General features: G+C 41.1%; 1 protein-coding gene across 1 annotated transcript; it reads right to left on the bottom strand.

Moving 5' to 3' along the window:
• Positions 1-3,752: 3,752 nt before the first annotated feature.
• Positions 3,753-12,460, bottom strand: METTL22 (methyltransferase 22, Kin17 lysine). Its single transcript, XM_068206712.1, has 10 exons — positions 12,189-12,460; positions 9,408-9,758; positions 9,007-9,047; positions 8,777-8,921; positions 8,260-8,331; positions 8,111-8,164; positions 7,498-7,578; positions 6,753-6,855; positions 5,802-5,970; positions 3,753-4,086 (listed from the first exon to the last, which is right to left on the bottom strand). Exons 1-10 carry the CDS (start codon positions 12,316-12,318, stop codon positions 4,051-4,053), a joined length of 1,182 nt encoding a protein of 393 aa, XP_068062813.1. The 5' UTR covers positions 12,319-12,460; the 3' UTR covers positions 3,753-4,050.
• Positions 12,461-18,648: the final 6,188 nt, after the last annotated feature.

Below are 18,648 nucleotides of genomic sequence, written 5' to 3'. Positions count from 1 at the left end.
CCAACTCCTCGTCAACTTTCTTGCCTAATTTATTAGATGTATTTTTACTTAACTTTGAGGCAGAAATGATGTTACTTCAAATTATTATTAACATCTTATATATCTTACTCACTACCTGACTAGTATCTCCTTTGAATATTTGCTCAAAAAGCTTAGAGAATACACTCAGCTTGCTTGCAAGCTAGGGATGTTCCTTTGCATCTCTTCTTGCTCACACCAGTGCTGCTGGCCTGGGCAGTGTGTAAATAAACACACACACACACACACATACACACACACATATATATATATATATATGTAGATATTTTGTTACTGCCTTTAGGTGCTGGTATTGTTAAAGAAATTCCATGTGCCATCTGCTGGGGGAAACTTCCTCTGAGGCAATGTGCCAGTGTGCTGTACTGACACAGCTGACTGCACTGCTGGCAGCATGAAGAGGCACTTATTTCTCAAGAGGAAGCTTTATTCTGTTAATGCATTAACTTCCAGCACAGATGCAAAGGTCAGACACAAAAGGTCAGGGTCAAGATGAGTCTGTAAAAGGACACAAACCTCTGAACCTGTGTCACAGCATGATAGCCTGGCAGCAAGAAGTAGCTCATTTTCAAATCCTACTTCACTTGAACCTCCAAAGTGTTCAGCTTACAAATACCATGAGTACACTCAGGAAGTGAACTGCATTTTAAAGACAAGTTACTAAGCATTAAGTGAATAATTCTCAATTTACTTGCAGATTGAAAAATCTCTGCAAGCTTATGAGAAAGGCAGCTTTTCTTGCAGTGCCATAACAAGCAGACAGGAATTCAGCACCCACTTTTCAGAAGCAGTCTTCAGTTTCCTGTACCCAACACTCAGCACCAATAACTGTCTTTAAAACCACCAGCAGCATTTGGCTGTCACACTCGTGGCAGTCTGACTCCAGGTAATGTGGTTTCAGGCACAGGACTGAGGAAAATCAACTTTGCTAACACACCCTGCACTGCCACATTGGGAGCAGTTACACATAACTCCAAAGTGGACCCAGATATCCATTGCCATCAAAATAGCTGGTCTGCTCTTCCTTTATACCCCCAGCAACAGATCCCCACTGATGGCCCTGACTGATCACAGGAGTCAGCTGGATTAGGTCTCATTGATCCCCTAGAAAACTACACTTACAATTAGGTTTCCTGGGAATCAAAAACATCAGAATCCAGGTTGCAAAATTGCTGTAAGAAACACTATGAAAGGGGAAAATATAAAACTGTAACGTAAAATAAGCTCAGTAAGTAGAAATCTCAGACATACAAAATAATTTCTCCAAGTTTTAAGATGTTGTCTACCAGAATTAAAAAACAAAGCAAACAAAACAAAACCCAGAAATGCAATTGCCAGGGACATAGCCCTTAATTCTCTGGTGAAAAGGGAAGAGGACTGGAACTAGTGGTGGATGTAGAAGTCCACAAACGGTCGCGTTAATGAACAGGCAATCTCATGATAGTTTCCTGATATAAAACTTTGAGATCCAATTTAATTCCTCACCTTCTAAGGAATGAGAAGTTCCTACCACATACACACAAAGTACATCTACTTTTTCCTAGAATGTTTTCTGAAAACCCCAAACTGCTGGAGGCAAAGCTACTGTCACAAAGTAGGCAAGTAAACACCATCTTCTTTTCAGGATTATTTCCACTGAAGCTTCATCTGCAAGTCTAGGTGAGAAGTGCAGAACCACGCATGCCACCTAAACTGTTACTCCAAAATACAATATTGTCAAACTAGAAAGGAACAGGGTGTTGAACAAACTGTAAAATGTTTTGACTCAAAGTGTTGTACAGCAGATGGAGCTACAAGGATGGCCTACAAATAGCCACCTACACTTGAGAACACCCAACAATGATAAATATACAGAATCTATCCCATCAATGGAGCATCTTCAACTTTCTTCTACTGCAAAATGACACACAGATGTTCACAACAAAGCAACACTCAAGGTTTCACATCAACAAAGATTTAAAAGAAATAAATGCAATTAGTTTGCAATACTTATTTGGGTGTCACATAAAAGTTTGACTTCTTCTCCTGACCAATATTTATAATTGTGTCACCTTTTATTCTCTTAAGAGATATAAAAACAGGAGAGGGGTTGGGACTGAGAAAAGGCATTTGTTTCACCATATGGCCGTGACAAAAGTGAAAATCATTTGTTTCAAACCAGATTCCAACTGAGGATCGTTTGTCTATCCATTACCATGCTTCCCAAGAAGATTTGGACACTCCTCCCTTTTATCAGAGCTAAGTGTACTGCAAGGGTTCCACAGGTTCCCCTTCACCTCCTCTATGTTCCTCTCTTCAGAAAATGATCCATCTGGATGACTGCTGGATTTGCCAGCCAGATCCAGAAACGCTCCCAGCTGCCTGATGACTTTATTTAGCAAAAGAGAAAGTTTTCCAAGTGAAAACCTAATCACCACAGCCGAGCAGAAATATTCATAGGTTTAAAATTAAGTGCCTACTTTCTCTTCCTTCACAGAAATGAAAGACTTGCAGGTGAGTTTCTGTTGATAATTCCAAAGACTTTGAGAAAACCTGTGTGAGAAAAACCACAAGATTCCCTAACTGCTTACACTATTTCACATCAGCCTTGTACATTCTTGTACAGCCTTCAAAAAAATCACTACCGAAATAAGCAGCTACATTCAAAAATAGTTGAATCTACCAAAGTTAATAACATTACATAACAAACCAACAAACATTAGTTTGGGAATCTTTGGATTAAAATACAGTTTTTCATCCTTGAAGTTCAAATGAGGGTTCTGAGAGAGATGTTTTGTATTAATCTAGGCAGATAGGTGCTAACATAATGTAATTTTTACTTTGTACTCATAGGCCATCATCTAATAACCTTTCATCCCATTAAAGAACACAAAAAATAGATCTTCACATACATAAGAAGGTTATGGAATAACTGACCTACACCAAATGTGAAACAGGCTTTCAAGAAGTCCATCAGATGCTTCTAATGAATGTCTTGCACACTCCCACAAGTCCCAGGCTGGAACAGCTCCATCACTGAAACTCCTGGCGCTGAGGAATGCAGTGGGCACAAGGATTTCCATGGCAGTGTACTTATGGCAAAGTGATATAAACACAACAGTGCACATAACATTTATAAAAGTGCAAGCAGATTTTTGGATTCATTAGTAACACAGGAGAGATTTAATAAATATGTTTTATTTTAATCCAGAAGTAACATATTGAAGGCCCACTTTTGTGTGGGCAAGACATTCTTGGACACTTCCCTACCCCCAGCCTCATAAGTATATGCTGAGGCTAGAATTCCAAATATTTCAAGAGCTGTAACATGTCCCTTCATGTGGTACCTTCTCACTCTCAACCTGCTCAGGACAGAATAGCTTAAAATTCCTGCATGACAATATAGGGTTGACCTCCTATACTCCAAAACCTCTGTGGAATATTTTTAGTCTCAAACAAAATGCATCTTATTTCCTTTCAAGTCAGATAGTGGTCCTAAACTAGAGTGACTTATATAGGACAAACTGAGAATTAAGGGCCAAGTTTCACAAACAAGTTTCTTAAAGAAAATTTCATTCATGACAAACAAGTCTTGTCCAGAGCATCGTTTCACAAGTGTTGATAAATGCAAATAATGTGTGGAACTGGGATAAGATTGAGAACGGTGTCCATGTTGTGTAAATGAAAAAGGGAAACGCATGACATCTGCAAATCAGTCACATGGAAAAGGTTAAATACTTCTTTGCCGGACTCTAAGAGTGAAGTCATCAACCCAAAGAGCAAGTCACCGTGTCACTGCCACTGCCTGGAATCCAGCAGGTACTTGGAAACATCAAAGAAATCATGTCCAACTGCACAAATCCAAGAAATGAAGTGCCAAACCCAAAAAAGTAAAGCAAAACTGCATTGCAATACTTTCCGAGAACACAATTCCACCAGGAAGATGCTTTTCTTGGGATGAAAATCCTTTTCTTAACAGAACATCAAAATAGCCTTTCTCCTTAGGTAAAGATCTTCTCTTTCCTCGTGGGCCTGTCACGTTAGGTGGTTAGCCATGATCTTCCACAACTCCTGTAGGAACAGAAAAAATACATACCGGTGTTTTCTCACATCAGTAGGTTGCAATTATGAAAACGTTCAACATGCTCACTGTAAAACAAGTTTTATGACATACCCTATACCTCCATCTATAGATAGTATCCATCTATGGATAGATAGCAAATCCATGTCTGTAATTTCCTGGAACAATTACCAAATTATCTTTGAAACAGAGCACTACAGTTGATTGCTTCATTCTTGTGGCATGATTTAAAAAAATAATGTGCATTTAGTATAAAGTAGTTTGTTCTAAAACAGTTTGAAATTAGCTCAGTTGGTCAGAGCATGGTGCTAATAATGCCAAGGTTGTGGGCTGGATCCCTGTATGAGGCCATTTATTTAAGAGCTGGATTCAATCGTCCTTGTGGGTCCCTTCCAACTCAGAATGTTCTGTGATTCTGTCATTTCACTGATGTGCATGATCTTGACTGATAATCCTGCTAATCCTAAGCATTTTGACTGATAATCCTGCTCTTTTTCTTAGCCTGTGTTGACAAATGCTTTCAATAATGCTCGTAAAAAAAAAACCAGCTGAAGAAATAATTTACTGAGGAATCAAAGTCTCACAAATGCAGAGCTTATATAAACACACAACCCTCCTTCTCAATCCCATAGACAGCAAGGATGAAAAATCCTTAATCACTTCATTTCTTTAGAATACATTAATATACGCTTTGTCTGCTCCACAGAGCATAATTAACCACACTATCACATACTCTTCACCATGGCATCTTTGAATTGTGGCAAAAGATTTAATGATAAATAAAAACATAGGCATTTTAAAAATGCATAGATTTCAAGGATCAGCAGCCTTCTCAAAGCAGCCAGGGAATGAGTTTACACATTTATTTATAATCCAGGTTACTTTTGTGTACTTTTAAAACTTTAAAACAAGTTTTACACACGTTTTATGCCTGAAGATATCAGCATTAAGTAAAATAAATCAATCTTATGAAGTAACTGTGGACCCTGTCATCTCACTATGCATCCACACAGTATGTTGACTACAACATAATTTCTTGGTACCAGATTTGCAATCCAGTGCAAGATTTGCATCTCCTCTAAAAAGATTCATTAGATTGGATTGTTCTGGAAGCCTGTTAGCTGTTAGTTACCCTGCATAATATTCCTAAGAGCAGATAATTTGGAAAAAAAATGGAGAAAGAGAGCCATAAGTGCTTGGGGGGTAATTAGATAACCAGAAATATTATATATATTATTTCTCAATAACAGAAGTTTACAGCTAATTGACTTCTTCATAGATATTAGAACATTATGTCCTGAACTCTGAACTGGGGAAGAAATTTCACACTGAAAGTGTGAAATGAAAGCTCTCCTACAAGAAAATAAATGAGAAGAGATATTGGTCCCATTTTCCAGTTCAGTCACAAAAATGGCATTTTACAAAGTAAAAGTCTTTTATTCTTTGAGGAACTGAGGGCAATCTCAGCCACTTTACTGCTGGTGACAGAAAAACCAGGACATGTCAATCTAGTACAGATTATGTAATCACAAACAAGAATCTTTTTAAATCAAAGAAACTAAGGGGAAATAAAAGATAAATGTAAGGGGAAATAATAAATAAATGTTTATTCTTCTATTCTTCCTTCATGTTACATAAACAACCGATAACTAATTTGAGATGATTAGCCTAACACATTTCATTTATTTTCATGTACGCCACTTACCAACTGCTCAATCCGTTCATAAACAAGGAACTGGCAGAAATCAAGCTTAATGGGCTCCACTGTATATTTCATTTTTCCATCTTGGAGGTTCTCCAGATCATTTATAGTATTTCTAAAGTGACTGTAGGCTTCACATGTAATATCCATATGTCTTAAAGTGAAGTTCAGCCTGGCAAAAGAGTATTTCATTTAGAACATCTCTCCTACACTGGCATCTTAAATAGGCATGTAACTTCCCTTGGCTAATGAAAAAATGAATCTTCTCAGCATAATTAATTAATTAATTAGGCATAATTAGCCAAAAAAATGTATACGCCCATTCCTGAAAAGCAGAAAAGATGTTATGTCAGCATCAGTACACAACAGCTCCTGGATGAACCTTTCTATTGATTTTAGGGCACTTTGCCACAACAGAATCATTGGCTTGGCTTCCTGGACAAACACCTGGCAACAAATCACAGGAAGAGTTATTGCTTACACATCTCTAGGGATTTAAGCAAAGCCTATTTGTGTATCAGCTTATGAATGGACTGCAACACACAATTACTTAAAAACATTCATTGATTCCTTGAAAGCAACCAAGAGAAACTGTTCTAGAGTTGCTCAAGCTAGGAAATAAATACCCTAATTCTAAACCACTTAAATCCACTCTGTGACCTCAAAAATATATAGCAAATGTTGTCAGGCATTATATCAATCTAGCCACCTATTTATCTTTATTTGCACAGAGGGTATCTCAGGTGAGGCAAAGGTAGGACAACAAAAGGCAAACTCCTGTTAAACTAAGATTCTGAACTGATAAAAATTAAGCATGTAGAAAAAAAAAGAGCTTATCCTGAGCATATACTGCAGCCTGTGATCATCTGATACAATGAAAATCAGAAGCCAACCTTTAATTAAAACACACAAAGTGTTTAGTGGCCTTTATATTAAGTTCTTGGTAATACTTACCTCTTTTCCAGTGCTAAGTAAACTGTGCAAGAATTTCTCAAATTGTGTGTGATTCTATACAGAGTTCTGAACAAGGCATCTGTCAGGTCATCATCATAGAACACTGTAAAAAACAAGATTAAGAGCATATGTATAATTTAGGATATAATTTATTTAAGTGTCCATTATGAAACAACAACAGGTCTTAGTCTGATTACTCCAGTCAAACATGTCAGTCTTTTATCTAAGTGCAAAGTACATTTTTAATGGCAACAACTGACCCTGTAAGAGTATTCACTGCTGTTATTTATGCCAGGCTTTCTTTAAGCTTTCTCTCATCAGAATGGGACTCATTTGTCAGACAATTTACAAGCTTTGACAAGAATTCTCTCAGCCTGGGAATAATCTTACTACAAAGCTAAAAAAAACCAGGATATTAGAGAGTAGAGAGCCTCTTTCCTCACAAAAACCCACACCAGGCCATAATTAATTTACTCTTATAACCAGATCTCCTTTGAAAGCAGGATACACCAAAGAAAAGGAAGAGCTACAGCTTGCAACATCTGTTCTCATAATTGCTAATTCAGAATGTAAATATAAGCATTTAGAAAATAAAAATACAGGCAGGAACACTTAAGGCAGAACTTCGTCAAATCAGGTAAGGATCTGACCTATCAGATTTTAAAAGCAAATTAGGTATGTTTAAATTATTACCCATAATGTTTTGAGTGTTTGATTTAAAAGCTTACTGTTTATATTTCCCTACCATCAGCTGCCATTATCACAGAACAGTGATCAAGCAAATCAGCAATCTCTTCTTCAGACCAGCTATAAGGAGCTTCAGGATCTGTAAGAAAGAATATGGCTTTGGTGTACATGATTAAATGTCTCAAATGCCTGGAGAAAAGGAACTTCTTATCTCCTGTGGGCAGCTGCTACTCCATAAACAGAGCACACCACTCAAGGGAAATCAAAACCTTCCCTTTTCATTTTTTGAAGTTCTTTCAGACCTCTGCTTTCTCTGTGTTATGTCCAATCCTCCCAAGGCTGACTGGAAAGCAAAAGTTTTCTTGCACTTCAGAATTCACAGTCCTGTAGCAATCACAGCTTTAAAACATTAAAGCAAGGACAACTTTAAACAAAACCCCAGATATATTCTTATATGTTTCGATTAATCGTCCTATTTTATCATGCTTTTAAAAATGTATTCTTCATTAAAAGAATCTTTACCTGAAAGTCTAATAAACTTAAAACCTTTTCAACTGGCAGTATCAAATATTGTCATTAACCAGAATTTTCTCTGAGGCCCAAGAGAGGCTTTTGAATACGTAACACCAAACACCAAGCCCAATCTAAAAGGAGCCATTATAAGCACCTACCAGTGCAGAATTCATCTTTCAGCCAATCCAGTTCTTTCACTTTAATTTCCCCTCCTGGGAGTGAACAAAGATCACATCAGTCACAAACAGCCTTTCAGACAGCACCTGGGCTAAAGTAAAGAGTCAAAATGTGACCATACAGCACCTACCTCCTGGCTCCATCAGGTGCTTGTTTAATGCAACATTTTGCTCACACATGGCCAGGAGATCTTCACCAACATCTGGAAAAGAAGTGATTATGATACTAAAACCAAAAATATGTTGCATGGGCCATCTATACCTCTCAGACTCAAGGTTTCAAGCCCATGAGATAAAGGAAAATTCAGAGCAACTCTATCCACTGATGACTGCTCCCCTAGTATCCTTCCTCCTTTTGTCTTTCAGTTCCAAGTTCTGAGCAACCCTTGAAGAAGTTAGATCCTACCTATTTTAATCTGGACATGCTATCTTGAGTTCACTGCAACATATCTTGCTTTTAAACCCTTGAGCTTTCTCAGCCCCTTGAGAAAGTTCCTGTTATTTTTCAGTAAACAACACAAATTGATACACATTAATAAAAAAATAAATTATTAACTATAACTGAACAGACGAGTCTGAAAATACCAGGATGAAAGCACTGCTTTGGCAAGTTTCATGAAAATATTTAACTGAAAGGAACAGCCTTACCTGTGCAATAAACTCTTTTGGCAACTGTTCCCATGATAATGCTGGTAATTCCAGTGCCACCTCCAAGCTCCAGCACAGAGCAGCCCCTGAACGTGTCCCTTTTAAAGAGAATGTAATCAGCCAGAAGGAAGGCAGCACGCCAGACCTGGGGACAAGGGAAGCACTTAAAACTGAATCAGTTCTGAAGCACATTCCATGAAAATGAAGATACTACAAGGCAGAACACGTACTTGTTTACCAACGTCTTCCAAGGGGGTTGCCATAGTGTGTTCTGTGGAAATGAGAGTAGAACAGAAAACAATTATCTCAAATTTGTTCAAATCAAGTTCCACAGTGTCAAGTTTGAAACTAAGGCTATGCTTCCCTTTCAAATATAGAACTAAACACTCTTCATTCTATAGAATAATGTTGGATAATGCCAAACACCCACTCTAACTAAGGAGCACTGAGTTCCCCGTGGTATACAAGTGCCCAAATCCCTTCCAGAGAAAAAAGGTAACTTTTTATATGCAGTATCACAGTGTTGTGTTCATTATTTTCTTTCACTTAACAAACTTTTGTTCCATTTCTAAAGAAAACCAATTTTTCTTTATTTGCCACATTTCTCCCAGACTTGAAACTCATTATTTACCAATTTTAACAACATCACTGCGAGTGCACTCGTGCTCTTCATCTTCAAAAGCATCTTCTTTCCCTTTCATCAGAATTACAGGGCACACTATATCCCTCAGAAGATCCTCTCCTTGCAAATCAGAGGCATTTCGAGGCCTTCTGACCACTTCCAAGTCTCCATCATCATCTAGCAGAGCTTCTACTCCTTCACTATTTAATTCTCCTTCTTCTTTCATGTTACTGCTGTCCTTGTCACACAGTTCATCTCCACTTGTGCACTGGTGTTCTCTTCCTGTGGTAATTTCTCTCACGTGTTTCCCAGATGCCAAATCTTCTGTGCTCCAAAGGAGTGTGAAATATGACAAGAATACTGTAAGAACACAGTGTGGGGGAAAGGTTAGACACCAGCTGAGGCAGAACCTGTGCACAACTTCCACATGCATGAGATTTTGTTATGCCTCACATGTATTAAAAATCGACAGAGTAAAACATGATACAGGTAACTTGAGATACAGTTTTATTTGCTATGAAGAAATACTTATGTTATGAAGTTATTAATTATTAATTATTCTGTTATTAAGTTATTAATTATTCTGTTATTAAGTTCTGTCAGCAGAAATTAACAAAGCACTTTCACAGTCCACTGGCTGACTCAGCATCTGCACAGCCACAACGGACACATTCATCTGATTTAGTAATATTTATTTTAACTACTGGCAGAGGGGATGTTTTCTTACGTCCTACAAAAGTCCTGTTCACAGAAGTTCAAACTAAGTTGAAAGCAGAATTGATATTAATTAGAATTCATTTATTTTGGTTAAGATTCCTATCTTGTAAGAAAGAAGAATGTTCTAGTAAAATGCAAGTTGAATTTTTGTTTACTGCTTTGAAAGTCTTTAGGAATTCACATAACTTCAAGCCTTGAAATTTGCTCAGCATGTAAGAGCAGAAATAAGTGCACAGGAGGCAAAGCTGATGCTTCTGTCATTTTTTTGAACTGTTTAAACTGATTATTCAAAGAGATTAAACAACTGAAGCATTCTCAATGACCAATTAATTAAAAATCTTTTACAACAATCACTCAGTGACATCAGCACCTATTGAAATTTTAAGTTATTAAAACATGGACATTGCAATTTTAATTACAGGAATCTGTACTGCCTGAATACCATACATAAGGAAGAACAGACATTCCATAGTCCTTCCATCTATGTTCATTCCCAACAAAAGGGAAGAGATAAAGCACATGCCACCACTGCTTTCAACAATTTCACAATTCATGGAGTTCTACTCCAGTTTCTTTCGCAGGCAAGATGTTCCAAGGTGGTCTACTGAAATCTGACTGAGGTTCCTCTCTAGTGAGACCATTTTTAGCCAAATCTAATAAAATCTTCAGTGCCTGTCCTAGCATGAGAAATTTTTAAAGTCTCCACTGTTTGCATGATGGCCAGATGAAACTAATTGGAAGAGGATGCCATCAGTGAATGAAATGCTTTGTTCTCCAAGTCCATTCTGATCCTCTGCATTTCTACAGCATTCAAAAGGTGCAAAGTCAAACTGACTCAAAGGGGAAGAGACTAAATCCCCATAAACTTCCCCAAAACACAGCAAAGTGGCACTGGTACATTGTTATGGCCTTAAAGGCTGTCATACTACAATGCAATTCTTGTCTCCATAACCGGAGGAAATGTCCCAGACAGAGCTCACTGAAGCAGGTAGAACACACTGTCACTTCCTTCTGCTGAAAGGCTCTTTGCACCAAGCACAATCACAGCTAACACATACCAAACAGCATGAAGACCCACCACAGCGTTAATTACCTGTGTTTTGACCTGAATAGGGTAAAAATTATTATTAATTTCCTTGTCAGGCCTACTTTGATAATTTTTCACATTGTCATACACCAGAACAGCTGCAGCAGTTACTCTTTTGATGTCACAAATGGGTTTGAAAAAACAATTAACATTTCTGTCACAGCAGGACTTTTGTACAGAACATTTTGCCAGCAGCTTCAAGGTCAGTTCCCTTGACAACTTTATAGTAACCTACAAGCTGGCAATCAGCCAGGGGCATTTGCCAAGTCATTTCCTCTATAGCCTTGACTCTTCAAATTCTGTCAGTTAAAGCCATTGCTATGTTGAGTTTTCTTGTTGATTTTTTTTTTTAAGCAAACACCTCCCCCCCAAAAAAACCACCAACCCCTCCAACAAAAAAAAACAACATCAAAAACAAAAAACCACCATGTAGCCCAAAGAAAGCTGTTATGCTCCCCTGGAATAGATAGTAAATCATCACATAAACATTTAATTAAACTTGATAAAATAATTACTGATTGTTTATATTTTAAACTTAAGTTACACTGTTTAAAACCCCTGGGTTCTCACCTTTTGTTTGTGTATAAGAAACATCACAACCTTATTTTAAATCATGACTCCCAAAGTGCTATATTGACAATATTGCTCAATGAACCATTAAATTAAACCTGTAAGTGAGCAAATTTGGTTACTTTTTCTCAGAAAGTAATTCAAAGTTTAATTTTTAGGACAAATCCTACAAGTTTTCCTACAAGTCCTACAAGTTTTAAGACAAATCCTACATGTCTGCCAGTTTGCTTTTTTGGAGTTAATTTCATGAGGATAACACAGCTAGCCCTCTTTCTAAAGACTGAGTAGGAGGTGGTTCTACTTATAACTGGAATAAAATAATTAACTATTAATATCAACCACTTAGAGGAGGATTCAGCCGTGCAAAGATCTGAGTACAGTTAAAATACAGCTCCATCAGAGTCAGCATCCATTACCTGGCTGTCCAACTGCATTCAGTCGCACCATGAGGTGTCTTTTGCTTGGGCAGAGCAAGTGAACATCAGACAGCACAGTGTCACTTCTAAATGTGGGGTTATCCATCTCCTTCTCTGCTAAATCTACCATGGGGTGCTGGTGAGAGGAATATCTGCAGTGCTCAAACAGCCCCTTATGCAGTGCTGCCACAAAGGGATTCTGTTCCCTTCCATTTACAGGTATCCAGTAACAGTTTTGCTCACCAAGGGAAACTCAGGACATCGTTTCTGAGAAGGTGTGATTGTGCAAGCTCCACCAGGCTCCAAGACAACAAGTTACTCATCAGAATATTCAACCTGAAATCAAACACAGGCAGCTTGTAGTGGTAGCTTGACGCTGTCTGAACATTGCTCCAGCAGTATTTCAGAAGATAAAAATCAGACGACACTGTTCAATAAAGTAGGAATGCTCCAAGGCTGTCTTTTACAGAATCCTCTAATATATAACTGTTAGTAGTTCAGTGGCAGCCACTGTGTATTTGAGGAAGAGCTACTAATTTGCTTGTGTTACAAACAACCTCCCCTAAAAAAACCCAACCATTACCATGACCGCACAGAATTACAATGCCTAATCAAGGTCTTCAAAGGGAATAAGGCCACTTCCTGTGTTGGCATTAACATCTTGAATGATTATGCTAAATTTGCTATTATCCACTTGAACAAGATCACTGAATGGTTCAGGCTGGAAGGCTCATCTGGTCCCACCTCCCTGCTCAGGCAGGGTCATTCTGGAGCACAGGATGGACTCCAGATTGTTCTGGAGTATCTCCAGTGAGGGAGACTCCACACTCTCTGTGGGCAACCTGTTCCAGTGCTCGGTCCCTGCACAGGGAAGTTCTTCCTCGTGTTCAGGTGGAGCTTCCTGGGCATCAATTCCTGCCCTTTGCTCCTGCCCCATTGCTGGGCCCCAGGGAGCAGAGCCTGGTCCCTGCTCTGACAGCTTCCTTTAATGTTTATACACAGTCTCAACTTCAGCCTTCCCTCCTAAGAGAGATGCTCCAGACCCGTGATCAACTTAGTAGCTCCCTGCTGGACCATCATACCTATCCACAGTCAAAACACTCCAGGCTTTGGAAGAATTCTCTGCATCTGTGGCTGCGCAGTTCTGTTAACTTCTGCCAGCTCCAAACCTGCCCTATCCCCGCGGGGCTCGGCGCGGGAGCCAGCGCAGCCCTGCCGGGCAGCGCTCCGGCACTGGGAGATGTGCGCGGGGGGCGCCCGTTCCTGCTGCGGGACCCACGGCAGCCTCCGCGGGGCTCAGCGCGGCCGGGGCGAGGCTCCGCGGGCACGGGGCGAGGCTCCGCGGGCACGGGGCGGCCGCAGGAGCGCGGGCGGGACCCGCCTGTCCCATGGCGGCCCCACGGTGTGCCCCGCCTGTCCCATGGCGGGACCCGCCAGTCCCGCGGCCCCACGGTGTGCCCCGCCTGTCCCATGGCGGGACCCGCCTGTCCCATGGCGGCCCCACGGTGTGCCCCGCCTGTCCCATGGCGGGACCCGCCTGTCCCGCGTCCCTCCGGCAGAACCGCCTGTCCCGCCTCCCCGCGGTGACATCCCCCTGTCCCGCTTTTCCCCCGCTCAGGTCCCGCGTTTCCCCAGGCGGCTCTTCCTCTTTTCCTCTCTCGGATCCCACCTCTCCGAGTTCCCCGCTCGGATCCCACCTCTCCGCGTTCCCCGCTCGGGTCCCGCCTCTCTCCCTTTCCCCGCTCGGGTCCCACCTCTCCCCCTTTCCCCGCTCGGGTCCCACCTCTCGCCCTTTCCCCGCTCGGATCCCACCTCTCCGCGTTCCCCGCTCGGGTCCCACCTCTCGCCCTTTCCCCGCTCGGATCCCACCTCTCCGCGTTCCCCGCTCGGGTCCCACCTCTCGCTTTTTCCCCGCTCGGGTCCCACCTCTCCGCGTTCCCCGCTCGGGTCCCACCTCTCGCCCTTTCCCCGCTCGGGTCCCACCTCTCGCCCTTTCCCCGCTCGGGTCCCACCTCTCTCCCTTTCCCCGCTCGGGTCCCACCTCTCCGCGTTCCCCGCTCGGGTCTCACCTCTCGCCCTTTCCCCGCTCGGGTCCCACCTCTCGCCCTTTCCCCGCTCGGGTCCCACCTCTCGCCCTTTCCCCGCTCGGGTCCCACCTCTCGCTTTTTCCCCGCTCGGGTCCCACCTCTCCGCGTTCCCCGCTCGGGTCCCACCTCTCGCCCTTTCCCCGCTCGGGTCCCATCTCTCTCCCTTTCCCCGCTCGGGTCTCACCTCTCGCCCTTTCCCCGCTCGGGTCCCACCTCTCGCTTTTTCCCCGCTCGGGTCCCGCCTCTCGCGGCCGCTCGGTCCCTCCCGGTGTCGCTGGGGAGGGGGCGGCTCCTTCCGGCTCCTTCCGCTGACGCCGCTGCCCGGCGGCCCCCGCGGGTGCTGCGGGCCCTGGGGTGCCCCCTGTGCTCGGGCACCGCCTGTGTTTGAGCATTACCCAGCGCTGACCCCCGCTGAAAGCTTGCCAGGGGAGGCGGGCAAGCGTCAGCAGCGCAGTTCAGGCTGGCGCTGAAGCATCCGCGGGACTTGCTCGGAGTTTCAGCACGCGTTTCCTACTCGCGTTCTTTTATTAATTGTTTCTAGCATCGCTTGCCCTGTCTCGGTTCATCTGTAATTCCATGCAAAATCTACAAACGGCTTGTAAACAAAGTGGGAAGACCTCTGAGGAGGCGAATAAGCGTTTCTTCCTTAGTCCAGATAATGTCAGAATTCTAGTACCACTAAGATTAGCTGAAGCAACAGCTGTTCACTTATTTAGGGAATTGGGGGTTTAGTTGCTTAATTCTGAAGTGTTTAACTACGTAGTTTTTAACTACGTGTAAACCAGATGAAATAAACAAGACTGAGTTAATCACTGAGTGGAAACATCATAACCAGAGTCTTTGGGAGGCTTTAACAACAGAAATTTGCTGCCGGGCTGTTGAAGTTGTTTTATCTTTCAGCAGGAGGATCTTGTTCAAAAGTGGGCATTTACATATTAATTACCTCATTAGCATATGTGCTAATGTCAACTGCTATAGATGATCCTTGTATTTTTCATGAGTAGTAGGAAGTATTAGTCAATGCATAAAAAAACCCTTGGAATGTAATTTATAGTCTGTATCTATTTCTAGATGTCTCCATCTCATCATCTGCCTCCCTCAGCAAAGGCTAAGAATTATTAAAATAATTATTAAAAGAATGAAATAATATTTCCCTATTTTTACGGTCAAGAGTTTTGAGTGGCAATGAAATGGAAAACACAGAAGCCATTCAGATATCTCATTGCAGTTTCTGTGGGGAATTCTATTGGATGAATATCTGACAAAAATGCTTTGGAAATTTGTTCCCTTTTATCCATCTCCTGTGAAAGAGCAGAACATTATTTTACTTCCCGTGGTGATACACTGCCACATAAATTATTACTGCAGTGTCTCTCTCTTCTGGCATGTTCCTCGCTGCTATGGAGCACTAAACAGGCAAAGCAGATTATATTTGTCACAAAATCTCACCAGTCTGCAGCAAGAGGCACTTACTGGTACAAAGGTTTAGCATAATTAGAGAAATAGTTAAAAAGCTGCGTTACATGGGGACTTCTAAACACAAAGGTACATTACGTGAGAAATGGATTTCTTAGAAAAGCAATGCTGCTGCGATTGCTTTTCTAAGAAATGCTGATACCTCATTTCACATATACATAATATTTGGGCAAAGCAGGAATATCTCGTGGATGCAGAAGATCTGTGGCTACAGGTGTTATAAAATAACATAACACAATATAACATACCATGATGAAAATTGTTTAGGGAGCTGCAGTTTCTGTACTACACACAAGAGGGCTTCGGCAGTAAATTCCTGAGATGTACCTCTTTTTTAAGGATGCACCTCAGTTACATTTCCTGTCTTCCTCACAGCCATGTGACCTAGGAATTTGCTTAAATTTACCTTAGATGCCAGACAACTTTACCAGGTTTAATTGCTTGTTTGAAATGATGAATTGGGCCAGTTTCATCCATTCATCAAGTACCAAGAAGCTGGCTGTGCTGGTTGTTTCAGGTATATCCCTCCTGCAATCCCCCTTTGAATTCGATGTCACGTGTTGACACTCCCTGGGGTTTTTTGGCAGATCAGGTAATACTGAGTAAGTGTCAGGACATTGTATGTCTTGTAGTCTCTCATCAGAGATAAATTGTGACTGGTCAGTCCTTTTTAATACATTGTGGGTTGTGACTCTTCAAAACTGAATGTGCACAAGTGCATGATGAAAAGATTAAATCTGTGAAGGAATAGCCAAACCTCAGATCAGCCAGCTAGTAGTTACTAATTTCCAAGGGCAGCGAATCTGAAAATCGTAATCATGTATATTGCCTAACAGATTTTTTCTTTTGAGCCACAGGGGAAGTAGTTGTGGTAAGTTTAAAAGAACAATAAACTCTAGAATCCCATTAGCTTTACTGGAAGACTGAATGGTAAAACTGCATTTGAATTTAATTCTTCATTCAACAAAATTAACAGCAACAACAAGAACAACAACAACAAAACCAAACCAACAAACAAACAAACCAACCAACCAACCAAAAAACAGGAGGAAAAAAGTTATATTTCCTAGAAAAGGATTGTGAATGAAATCATGTGTGTTGATTGTGCTTGTTGCCATGGCAGCAATTAATTACAGTCATTGGTGCACATTTGCACTGACTGGCTTTTCTACAGTCAGGGGGTAAACATCGTGGGAATCCCTCCCTTCTTCAGTTTACAAATAATCTACTTCTAGTAATGCAGTCACCTCTTCACAAATACAGACAGGGCAGAGGAAATGAAATAAAGAAACATTGGGGAAATTTGAGGAATTCAGTGGGATTCTGCTGCACCTGAACAGCACAGGTTCAGAACAGTTGAGAAGGAACTGCCCTAGAGATGCATTTTACCTGGGAAAAGTCCTGGGAAGCAAAGCTGGTGATTCCCAAAGCACCATGAAACCACCAGCACCCAGGCAACCCTGCAAGCAGAACAGAGAGGGTGAAAGTTGCTTACAGAAGCTTTGCCATGCTCATGCTGGAAGAGACTAATAATCTTGCTGCATCACACTCTGGGGACTAATAATTGACTGCAACTTTGAGAGGATAGTCTGAATTATCTTTGTTATTCCGAGCAGCAGATTGACTTTGGCAGATGCAACCAACACCTAGTCTATGCAAAGCAAAGTGTTCCTTCTCCATAAAGCTAAGCCTAGGTTAAAATTTTGAATCTTTTATGGTAAAGATCCTAATTTAGCATTCAAAGGCCTCAGGAAATTGAAACTGCGTCTCTAGAGAAACTAATTTGCACTACTGGTTTTTTCCTTTCATTATAAACATTTCCCAATGAATACATGAAATTGTTTTGTTAACTATGTTTTTAGTTTTCTGACTTTGCAGGAAGCATTTGTTCCCTAGCATGGCAATGAATGCCTAAAAAATTACAGTGATGTGGAAATGAAATTTTTATGTAGTGTTGATTTACTCTTGATATAAATGTTTGTCATCAGTCTGGTCAAAAAAAGACCTGGGGTTAGCAGGCTCTAACTTAGGTTTACTGTAAAGTCAGTCTAGGCAGAGTCTACAAGGACCTCTGCCCATCTTGATGGCTAAAATAGATTACTGAATAATGTTTCTAAAAATAAGTGGGCCTCAAGATCAGATCAAAACCTCTCCAAGACACAGAGTGTCACTGATGAGCATCTCATACCTGATTAACAGCTTGTACCCAGCTGGGTTACATGTTCCTGCAGTTTTATACCCTTTGCTTTCCCTTGGATTTAACTGGGAGATGACAGTGGCAGATCATTGCAGGGGAGTGATGATTCAGGTGTATGAGTGCCTCTGGTTCAGATTTATGAGAAGAGAGCTGATAAAACCTCTGTGTAAGACATGGTATTTGTGAGGCTAATTTAAACTTTCAAGTAACTCTGCAAATATAGTTGGAAAAAAAGAGACAAGCTTGGGATCCCTGTTAAGACTGGTGCCCCAAGCCTTGTTCATTTTGTCTCACTGCATTAGTTAGTCTAACAAAACATTTTGCTTTGCTTCATTAACTTTGTATCACCCAAACATTGCAATTAAAAGAGGTAGCAGCTGCCTGGTTTGTGGAACTACAGAGGCATTTTCACAGATTACAGATACATCTTGGAGATGTGAGAAATAGATGGCAAGAGCTCAGAATGATGCTGTGGCTGCTTAACCGTGTATTCCTGAATATAAAGACTATTATATTCCCAGCCATATACACCTTTCAGTAGTTTTGCAGAGCAAAATGTGGTCTGTAGTGTTGATGACTACTCTGTTTATTGAAACACTCTCTCTCAAGGACAATGTTCCTTTCAACTGATCTTAGTGCTGAAGCCCTACTGGTTCACGATAGCTTGTTGCCATGGTTGGGTAATGATGTCACACATTCT

Source organism: Anomalospiza imberbis, chromosome 16 (genome assembly GCF_031753505.1).
Source record: "Anomalospiza imberbis isolate Cuckoo-Finch-1a 21T00152 chromosome 16, ASM3175350v1, whole genome shotgun sequence".
NCBI classification, from domain to species: domain Eukaryota; kingdom Metazoa; phylum Chordata; class Aves; order Passeriformes; family Viduidae; genus Anomalospiza; species Anomalospiza imberbis.
The sequence above is the reverse complement of the archived record's forward strand: the minus strand, read 5'-3'. Positions and strand labels throughout refer to the sequence as shown.